The sequence below is a fragment of the Cephus cinctus genome, unplaced genomic scaffold (genome assembly GCF_000341935.2).
Source record: "Cephus cinctus unplaced genomic scaffold, Ccin1 Ccin1_scaffold1184, whole genome shotgun sequence".
Taxonomy (NCBI): Eukaryota; Metazoa; Arthropoda; class Insecta; order Hymenoptera; family Cephidae; genus Cephus; species Cephus cinctus.
This window is the reverse complement of record NW_014333664.1, coordinates 1379067-1390497: the sequence shown is the minus strand read 5'-3', so window position 1 is coordinate 1390497 and position 11431 is coordinate 1379067. Positions and strand designations below refer to the sequence as shown.

At 38.6% G+C, this 11431-nt stretch overlaps 1 protein-coding gene across 2 annotated transcripts; it reads right to left on the bottom strand.

Annotated features, from left to right (window-relative positions):
* Window positions 1–311: 311 nt before the first annotated feature.
* On the bottom strand, window positions 312–10683 carry LOC107272517 (nuclear receptor-binding protein homolog). Of its 2 annotated transcripts, XM_015749733.2 has the most exons (11): window positions 10147–10683; window positions 8458–8547; window positions 7382–7606; window positions 7085–7215; window positions 6798–6892; window positions 3872–3955; window positions 3489–3776; window positions 3128–3287; window positions 2816–3002; window positions 2571–2690; window positions 312–2498 (listed from the first exon to the last, which is right to left on the bottom strand). In XM_015749733.2, exons 1-11 carry the CDS (start codon window positions 10273–10275, stop codon window positions 2184–2186), a joined length of 1824 nt encoding a protein of 607 aa, XP_015605219.1. In that variant the 5' UTR covers window positions 10276–10683; the 3' UTR covers window positions 312–2183. The 2 variants fall into 2 exon arrangements, with proteins under 2 accessions (XP_015605219.1, XP_024945565.1); XM_025089797.1 differs by lacking the exon at window positions 8458–8547 and having other exon boundaries at window positions 2005–2498.
* Window positions 10684–11431: the final 748 nt, after the last annotated feature.

Below are 11431 nucleotides of genomic sequence, written 5' to 3'. Positions count from 1 at the left end.
AATCTTTATCGAGTTGCATTAAGAACGTACCATTTATTAATAAATTTCTAATTCCTTTTTTTACTTGCAAATTTTGTAACTGTTTTCAGTCGGTATTTTATTCACTATTAACAATATCCGCAAATGTCACGTGTAATAAATCAAGAGCAATGACAAGTAATAATAGTTCAATCGTTCTTTAGAAACGATTCGGACGTTCTTTAGCAACGTCCTGATGAATTGTAAATTTCATTATTAATTTTTCATCTAGTGTATGCTAGAGAGTGGCTCAGTATGTGTTTTGTGAAAATGACATAGTAAGTAGTGGGATGTACATACGTCCTCCGCGTTACAGTATTTATTTATCACTGTTATCATACAGCCCTTTCATAATATCCATAATTCAGTCGTCGCTTTTTGTCATTATAATTTCAATTATTATAAAGCTATACATTGAATTTAATGTCATAACCTACTTACATACTTAAGGTCGAAGTTTATGTTGTTGGTAATAATTACCGCTAATATGGTTAGTCGTTCGCTTAGTCGAAAAAATGCGCCACTGAACTTGATTTAACGGAGGTACGAAATGGGAGCAGCAATTTTTGTTGTTTTTTCTTTTCTCATGGTCTAAGCGGGTGTTATAAATGCAAAAGACGTAACAAGGTCGGTGTTAGTTCGTTAGCACTCGAATATACCTATATGACTAGTTTTCTGTGTCAACAGATTTTTCTTAAAAATATAAATTATTTACAAGGATTTCAGCTAATTTTTATATCGAGATTTTTTTTTTAATAACCTTGGTTGAATCACATCAATAATACCCCAAGAACAGCAGGGCCGTGGCTAGTTTACTTTCTCTCACTCTCTCTCTCTCTTTCTCTTTCTCCTTCACTCTCGGTGCAGACTCATGTAACCACCGTAACGAGGAAAAAAAGGAAAAAAAAAAGATTACAAAATTACAATAAGCACCGTTCATAGCCGTCATCTCACACGTCAATTCCGACGCGTGCAGGGACGCATGGCTAATCGAGAAATCCCACTACGTTGACATTCTTTTGCTGCTATTGTAGCCTTCTTCACTTCAGACAGCACTTTTCTTTTTTTATCATAAAAACAAAAAACATTGTGCACATCAAGAGAGTCTACGGTAGGTGCGGAATGACGATATTTATTGATCCTTCAAAGTAATGAAAGTCGCTCGACAGCCCACTCATGGAAATACTTTAGCAGATATTTAGGCGTACATACGAGTAGTGACTTTAATATACCCTCCCCACCCAACCCTTATTATTTTTACGTTTTCTCATCTGTAATATTTTTTTACGTCTACACAACGTCGTTATTCAGTATAATGCGATATACTTTTTGCCAACGCTGTTTTTAATTCTTCAGAGTCAATTAAAAAAAATTACATTCCTCTGCTTTGGACAATAAATAAACTAATAGTCAATTACATGTTTCTCTTTGCGGCTAAACAATGATATATTTACTTCTGGTCGTCTGTCCGTCATCTGCATATTCCATTAGAATGTCGCATCGTTCACGCTCATCGAAACACTTGCCGCATTCTTTCGTATCCGGACCTACCCCACTCTCTATTAATCTACTCATCGACTAAGTATTCCTATATTAATATCGTGTATCAACTAGTTCTCACTGCTTTAGTGTGACAAATGACTCTCGCACTTGCGTCGCGTCGCCGAATGATTCTCGTTACGTCCAATTCGACATTCAAAGATCCGGTAAAGATTAACAACGACGCGCAAAGAAGAAGAAAACAAAACGATTAGCATTCGTCATAATTATCGTGAAAATATATAACAGCAAGAAGTGAGAATAGCGAGTGAACCAGTTGACATAATTGTCGCAAACGCAAACCTACGAATTGTGAGCCATCGCAATAACCACGTTTTCGTTAAGATTACCCTACGCTCATTTTCATTCGCTTGTCCCTTAAATACTTTTAATAAAAAAATCGGCACATAGTTGTATCGCATTGATATTTCTACTTATGGTTATCAGCCACGGCACCCTCCTCTCACAATCTGTCCCTGCCAATCTAATTAAACTCCCTTATATACTGTATAATCGCATAATCGTCCGTTGCGCTTTCTTTACTTAAATATAAAAATACATAGCCAGTCTATACATAGAGCGTGCAAAGTGGCACAGTGAACTGAATTACCAGAAATCCTGGATGGTTAACTGCCGCTCTCAGTGATCGTCGGCGGTTCTGGTTCCTCGTTATTTCTGCAGGGTTTGCTGCTATTCGAACCGGAAGGTCCAACCGAAGAATTTTTTGGCAGCTGACTCGTCACGCTATCACTGCTTGACGTCGTAACGTTACCCAGAGAATTGTTCAGATGCGACACGCACGGAAACTCCGAACCGGATAATAACAACGTCGTTTGCGAAGGAAGATTAGTCAGGGACACCATACCCGGATTTATCATTTGCTTGTTTAAACAGCTTCTCAGTGCCTCCTCAATTAAATTGCCTATTTTGTCGCGATCATTCTGCAAGCAGTGATTATTAATTAAAATCGAGCTAGATGATAAAGACATGCTCGAATTGCAATTAATACCTACCTCGTTAATAAATCCAAAATGTACAAGTTCCTGGGCGAGAAGCATCGACGTATCTGTCTGCGTAACTGGGCACGTTAATTGCCTATTCATTTTATCATCCATACGTAATAATATTGTCATCTGAAAATAATTGACGAATATATAAACTTGAAATCTCTTAACTATACAAATAAATAAATTCTTCCTTACTAATCAATGTATATGATAACACGATAGTAGTAAGTGAATTCATGTTGCATACTCACAAGTAGTTCGCTACTTTCTTCCCTAGGTTTAACGTTACACATCATATTAACTACTCTACGAGACTCTACGTCGACCGGCTCTGGTGTCACCGACTTCACAGATTCGGTGACTTCGGGTGATATCGCTCTGGGACGAGCAGGCGGCGGTAATTTCGCCATAAATGCCGTTAACGGATATATTCCATACCTGAAAAAGTAACATATATAGGTATAGTCACTGGTACCGCACCATTAATAAAATAAAAATAAACTACGGAAATTCCATCAATACGTATAAGTTGCGAATAACAATTACCGCATATGAAAACTCACTTGACATCCTCCACAAATTTCTCCAGCTTCTCAGCGACCGGTATGTCGCTCAGCCGGATCTGTTGCGGAGATCGACCCTGATATTTAATTTCAGCTACAACAGTGTCCGGACCATATAACCTCTGCAGCACCTCATCCGTTATAGTTTCCGAGATGTTAGCTGCAAGTGCCAGAAGCAAAGTTAACAAAGAAATCGGTAGAACTAAATAAAAATCTACATAGAGAATATATGTTGACTCTTCCTTATTCCGAGCAGCATATAACACGTGATATTTCTTGTTACTGTTATCAATCGTTTAACAGATGCAACAAGAGATTTTAACAAATTATCAACATAAAACGACTATACTGGAATGCTTACTGGCTGAATTGACCAGCGCATGAGCCGCAAGTAACTTGAGCGAATGGACTTCGAAGAGGACGGGATGAAATAGAAGTTCCCTCGCACTAGGTCGGCTGAGCGGGTCCACCTGAAGACATTTCCGTATAAAGTCTTTCTGCTGTGCATCATCTAACGATTCTATTGTCTTCTTGATGTGCTCTTCGGTAACGACTGTACCAGAGTCACCATTTCCTTGGATCTCTAACGCAGCCATCTCCAGGGCGCACATTCCAAACGAGTATATATCTATTGCGGGCGTCAATTGATCTGCGTACAATAAAAAAAAATCCATACTTAGTATCATTATCCTGTATCATTGTTCCAATATGATCTATTGCGCTCATGACTAACGTTCTACTCACTTCCGTATTCGGGGGCAACAAAGTGCATGTTCTTCATGTTTACTCGGCAAGTTTTCACGTGCTGATGTATCGCATCCGGTGCCACTGTAAAAATTATAAAGAATTACATCATTAATCGAGCACGCGGTTCAAATCAATCACACGCGTTTTGTAAGCATGAACACAAAAATGACATTATTAATGTGAAATCATTCGACGGGCAGTGTGTTAGGAGACTCGCTTGGTACACCGACGACTAGCAGACAGAATTTATTGACATTATTGTACAACAACGAATCTCTTAATCGTTAATGACAAACGCTACAACGAGGCAATAAAACATTGTCACGATGCATTCTGTATGTCGGCCGTCCATATCGCGCGTGACGAGCTAATGAGAGAATTTTTCTTTGGACCTTTAGAAAAATTGTGTCGACTTGAAAAAAAAAAAAAATTGTCCTAAGAGTAACTTGAGCCCTCATATAGATAATCGTTTATTCGCACGTCTATCGTTTCTGAATGTTTCTGGAAATAAAATGAAAAAAAAAAAAGAAAACCAGTGAGAGGGTAACGAGATGACAGTAGCACAGAAATACATGAGGATGATTATTCGCATCTTAATATGAGGAAATAACGAAGACGTGACTACGATGCAAGAAGAGTGCAAGAGTGACATGTGTTCTTGATATAGGACTGATGAGAGAAGAAGATTGGTTATACTTTTTCTTTTTCTCATAACTCCTTTTGGAAATTATAGCGAGCGCCAGGTGGGACTAGGATGGACCAAGCGATAAATACAGCATCATCTGGTCCATTAGTCTGTTAGGTACATACAATTAATTATTGAAATGGTGATGAGTGCGGTGATGAAGATGAGAGCAACTAGAAGAGAAAGTGGCAGATAGATAAAAACGATAGAAAATGTATGGAAATAATAAAAAAAAAAATATATATATATATATATATATATATGTATACATATATATGAAAGATAAACTCGATACATGAAAATCAGTCTACGTCTTAGAAATTAATGTAGAAATATTTAATTTTTACCTCTTTACGCTTAATTTACTTAGCTGGCGATAGTCGTCGGACAACAACAGCCAAATCGTATTAATTCTCTTCGAGTTTGACGTCGCACCTTATTTGGCGAGCGCGTCGTTCAGTGAGTCGATGACTGTGACGACTACGACGACGACGATGACGATGACGACGATGTGGAGCATTTCGACGTTCGACGCCTCGCTACGGCATCCGGACGAGGAAGAGGAAGTGCGTTTATTCCGTATTTCGGAAACACTCTTCGTGGAAGGCTTTGCTGTGTTTTTGTTCATTATCTAGATTTAGCCTATTTGCTACAATTAAAAATGAGGACTCAAGTTACTCCCAATATGAAACATAAGCGTGATCACAATCTTTCTAATGGACGACATTGCATATAGTAATAGCGTCGTGTTATCGGCGGCATTTAATCCTTCGTATAAATAGGTATACATAGAGGGTGAATGGGGGAAGAATGAGGACTGATAAAAAATAAAGAAATAAAATCGAAACGCGAAAATCATAATTCCCGCTCCTTTGCCCACCAGATCTAAACATGGTTAATGTACTATTTATATGACCCAGTGCGCATTCAATGCCAATGGAAAGGAGTCATCGACCATTCATACAATACCACGTTCAGGCCCGCGTAGATATTTAATTATATCACCTTCGGCACGCATACGAATTGTACAATATTAATATTGTAGAAGGAAGCGTACTTTCTTTCTAGAAGATTGTCGCGAGAGCTCTCGCATTACTCGATCACATAATTTGCACGTGGCCGTGCATAGAGTCGTTACCGTGTTTACGGCAATACAGAGAATTCGTGAAATCGTCATTACAAAGTAAAACAGACGACAGGAGCTTGTGTAATTTCACCTCCCCTTTACATTCGATGGAACTGACACGATATTACTAGTGACAATTCTCTACGCATATCCGGACGCATATCGTGTTATGTATAATACAATACGGCGCCTGATCCCATTTGCGTCATTATATCCACGTGTGGATTCTACATCAAACTGCTATTGGCTTGATATATTATACGTGCGGCCTATTTCTATCGCATCGGCTGAGGCCGGTGTACTATTTCGTTCCTGACATAAAGCATTGAAATGTGCGCCACAGATTGAAAAAGTCAGAACGCTCGTTGCCAGTTATAAATTCGATGAAATTTAAAGGAAAAGTTTCACAGCTATAAATCTCAATGTCGTTATTTACACGCTTCCTTCCTCTCTGACGTAGAGCATGTGTGTTCGTCGTATCCATATTTTTTTAGCGTCCGGACAATTTATATTTCGGGCTTGGTCAGACTTTTGGCTTGAATCGACATTTCAGATGCCAATTTGTATTGAAATTCTGAGAGCAGCGAAACTTATCCAAAAGTACTAGAATGCTCGAGCGACTTGATAAATAATAACGAGAGAATTTAGATCTGTTATTTTCTCTGGGTTTATCTTGTGTAATTAATGTTTTACGAGCTTCAGAGAATCCAGAGAACGCACCAGCAAAGTAATCATAGAGCGAATAATTTTGCACGCAAAGTGCTTTTCCAGAATCTTCGTCCTCACTGGTGCCGTTAGGTGATTTCACCTAGTGTTTTATTTGACATCATTCTCAGATGACGAGAGAATAACGACTAGGTCTATCCTTTTTCTCGTCGCACATTCTCGTACCACACGTGCGACACTCCGGTGCGCGAAGGTCTCCCCCACATAATAATAATACGTATCAGGCGACGAGAACGGCGATTGCTGGCGGTAGGATCGGCGACTCACAGGGAACAATACCCCTTCAGTAGCTAATTCTCATTCATTGTACGGCAAGCCCACGCGTGCGTTCATTTATTTCTATGCAGCGAAGGGACTTCTGAATGCATCCACGCACGATTACCCACCTGAGCCAATCTTTACGAGTCCATTGTGCTGGATAAATATCGTGTCACAGGTCAGATTCCCATGGATAATGGGCGGCGAGCAGGAATGCAGATAGCTGAAAAACAAAAAGACACGATACGGAACGAAGCGTGACGGAGAGCTCGTTACACAAAATTGCATTCCAATCAAAGTTTCTTTCTTCCATTACTTTCAATGTTTCAATTTTTTGGTTTAAACCCACACGCCACCAAAAGAATGTTACATGCTTCGGAGAGAGAGAATATTTCAACGTAGTCCTATCAATTACCTCAACGCTGAGAGTATTTGCGTGCACCATCGTTTCCACGCTTGCAACGGCAACTTCTTCACGTTGCGCTTCGTTCGTTTTAGGAACTGTTTTAAGGATCCGGAGGACATGTACTCCGTTATAAATATAACCTGTAACAGACAATATAACGTCGAGTCAATTATACAATACATTTAGTTTCCTCTCACTTTCATGATCCCTCCCTCTCTCTCTCCTTCTCAAGATTCATCACGAGGCGATTGAGCAACCAAACGGCTTGCGTTATCGGAACCATGGAGGAAGATGCCGATGACTCACCCGAGGCTTGTCATTATGCGTATCCGTCCAATATCTGTGAAACTTGACGATGTTTGGATGCTCCAATTGTGTGAGATTCTCGAACACCAGTTGTATCTTCTCTTCCTGAGCTTTGAAATTTTTACGCTCAGAGAACTGAACTTCGTTCCAAACGACCTCAACACCTTCTTCAGTGTCCATCGCGAGGTACGCACAATCGATGCCAGGAAGATCACGTTGTTCCATCTGGCAGACAACAGAGAATGGAATAAAGTTATTCTGGAGGTCCCTTCAAAGACAAAGAAGTCATAAAGTTAATGATCAGAAGGTTCATTTATTCAATTCCATCTAAACTGTGTATCTCAGTCTAATCGCGACGATAAGAACTTGACCTGAGAGAAAATAATATCTACGCGATAATTTTCTTATCCACTATTGAAAACAGTGCTAATAGAGTACAGGGACCTGGCCTATGAACAGAAGCAAGCGTGTTACCAGAAATTCTTGAATTAATTTCAAAATTGTAAATTCTCTTGGATTTTACATCATATAACGAATCGTACATGTTGTAAAAATTTGTCAGCAAATAATGTAAATCCATCATAATCCATTGAGGCACAGCTTGACGAATATTGGGTAATCATTCATTTAAGTCTGCTTTAGAGGCAGTTGAAACGATTTCATGCCTATTTGCCATTACATAGATGTGACCTTGTCAAGAATTTAAGGAGGGGAAAGTGGGAGACGTTCACGACGACGTTCTGCCGTAACCATTAACAACCACGATGACAGCGGTCTTGTAAAACTGTGACAAACACTGGTATAAGTATATATAAATTCCGCTACCGTGATTCAATCTATAGGATTTTTTTTACTGAATCAATATACATATTTCAGATGCGCATTGATCACTCAACGAATCGAGTTAATAATCGTGGCCATTAGAGCTGCTACCAATACTTCCTGAAATGGGAATCGTTATGAATTCATATGTACCCCAGGCATGAATCTCTGGGGTGATATACAAATAAAGTAGTGCTAGAGATGCGACTTTTTAAAACTGACTCCTTACAATTCCAATAAATTAATTCCCTCACCTCCGTCTCAGTGATTTCGTTTTCACCGCTTCTGGAAGCCGCTCCGAAATTCGTACCTTCAGCCATCGCCGATTTCGTACCGACGTACACCTGCGAACGCAAACGGGAATTAGAAAATAGTAGATACCCAAGGGCGACTAGTTACGGCACGTGTCGTTAGACTGTTTAGAAATTTTTTCTGCCTTCTTCAATACGATCTCTTGCTTTCCTCGAGCATTCTACGATCACGTCGCTATGACCATTTTCGAATATGAAATTATTTAGATATATTTTCCTTCTGCAACGCACTCCCGCGTATGACTCGCTTGCTGATTTTAATCTATTAAAATTCATTATTCGTCAAGGCTCGTAGAATGGCGCGTTATGAACTTTGTCGCATCCTTTTGTCAGATTGAGCACAATGGTGGACTGTATGTAAAATCGGCACACGTGAGAGGAACGGGACGCCTATTAATTTGTATTAATAGCCACTGTGGTGCATGTGAATAAGTTAAAGGAACGTCAAGACGCTTGTGTCCCACGGACACTACTCATTAGCCAAACCTAGCCAGAGTATATTAATAGCTTAAAATATGAAACAGCCTAATGTCGGTGAAATACTTGTGCCAAGAACTTGGTCTAGATAATTCTAAACTGTTGGTTGTGAGTTTGTTCCTAATAATGGAGAGGATAATTTATATAGTGTCTGGTGAAATAAACTTTGACTGCATACTGTCCAAGGACTCTGATCACTCAAGATGTCTATTACTGTGCCATACTTGACTTTTGAATAAGTTTATTAAAGGAAGAATTGGCAGAATTTTTATAATGGTTATTATAGATACCTTGAAGTAAGATTACGTTCCTCAGTCTAGACTATCGTTGTCTTTGACTTCGTAATGTGTGTCTCTATACTGATTTGTGGTTAATCGCAAATACTTTTTTATGGACTCATTTATATTCTTAAGAATCAAAGTACAAGAATGGTTACTTCTATTACTTTACTCGTTTCTGACCACAAAAGCAGCATGATATAGATAAACTAAGGATACTGATATTATTATTAGAAATAGAAACGTTTATGATAGATAAGTAATTGAAAAGAATTTAATACAATTAATTAAGTATTGAGAAATTATATCAAATTATAATGGAGAACGTTCATTATTGACTTCTGAAACATACATTGGAGAAAGTATAATAATATTTAAAGTGAAACATTATGGCCTAGAAATAATATTATACTCCAAACTTAAAAGTGTGACCATAAATTTCACTAATGTGCAACCAGTCTATAATGCAAAGAAACAGTATACAACATATAAATATTAACAATAATCTTGAGTGCCAAATAGACACATATTGAATATGCAGCATAATCAACTTAAAATTTAGGAAAACTTGCATTGTTATTGATAAATTTGGGGCTCCATTAAATGCATATTAAAAGTATGAACAAATTATCAGGATTTAAAAGCATGAATCGTTAGAGAAATAAGATTAACAGTATCCCAAAATGTATAAATAAAATGTCTTTACAAAATCCTTGAAATCCTTAGTGTATGAATCAACAGACACCATGTATAGGCATCGATAGTGTTAAGAATTGAGTTGAAATTCATCGTAAAAGGCCATAGCTCCAAATAATGAATGCAAAACCATACAGTATACAAGATACTCTGCGTAGATTAATGAATAAATGGTCCATACCTCCTCCCGACGTTTCAGCCAGCGCCCACAGGGGCTTTCTTCCAGGATCTCACTCTCATCCTCGGAATCCTCACCACTTTCCCGCGGTGACTTGTGTTCTGGATCGGTGCTGGAGCGACTCCCAGGCATCACACACGCGATAATTAAAAGAGCACACTTAACACCGTATGGACCGACACGGCCAAATTCATTGGTAAAAAAACAGTCTCAATCTTGCATCTGTCCAGTGATACACAGCACAGCGTAAGACTCGGAACGTGCGTTAAACTGTAAGTCTCGCGAAATGACACATGCAGCAACTCGTACCGACCCGAGGGGCAATATTTCTGATCTTACACGGTCCCGCCGTCGGATCTACTGTTATTGACTTTCCTCAGGAGCGGTACGGCATGCTGGACACCGCACAGGCTTTTCACGAAACACCCTGTCAAAATAAAACCTCTGTTATGAACGAAATAATCTCGATGTGACATACACTCTGGCACTCATTTTCGCTATGTCTTCGGTAACGTTCAGCCAGTATGGCTACCATGAGTACCGCACCCTTTTCAAGCACTAGTACTACCATCTGGTGATAATGATATTAACATCGTTTAGCGATGCTAAGATATAACATTCCTATTACTGACAATCTTTTAAAACTCTGACATTACGTCAAAATGAAAATGCGCAATGAACAGTAGAATATATATTTCCCCAGAAATACCTGACCCGTATTTTACTATTTGACCAATTTTTTAATTTGTTGGCCTAGTTTTTGGAACTGTCAAGATTTGTTTCGCGTATGTACAACAATTAAACCATTTTAGCATAAGAGTTCGTCTATGTGAGCACCGTTCACTGACCCCGATGGAAATAATCAGATTCAACAGAAAAATATTCAACAATTGCAGAATATCAACTTTAAGAAATTGAAATAAGACTGGTATGTATGAGATATTTCGTATCAGTTCTTTTAAATACTATGTTCAATTAAATCTTATAAACATGTTATCCCTTGAACAAGTGTGAGAAGCCACTCTTCTGCAGACCACTTTCACAGATACGCAACTCGTGAACTAAAATCAAAAAGCGTTGTATTTATAGTTATTATATGCGAAATCCTGATATGAAATGAAATGCAATCCTTTGTTTCAATGGTACTATACTGATGCGTAGTTGATCAGAATTTTAATTACAAGACCAAGTAATAGGAACCTCTTGAAAAAATCGTTTTATACACTTACAGTATTCGTTACGGACAATTTTTAAGGGACGGAAACCAATTGCTTGGTTTTCAGCCATA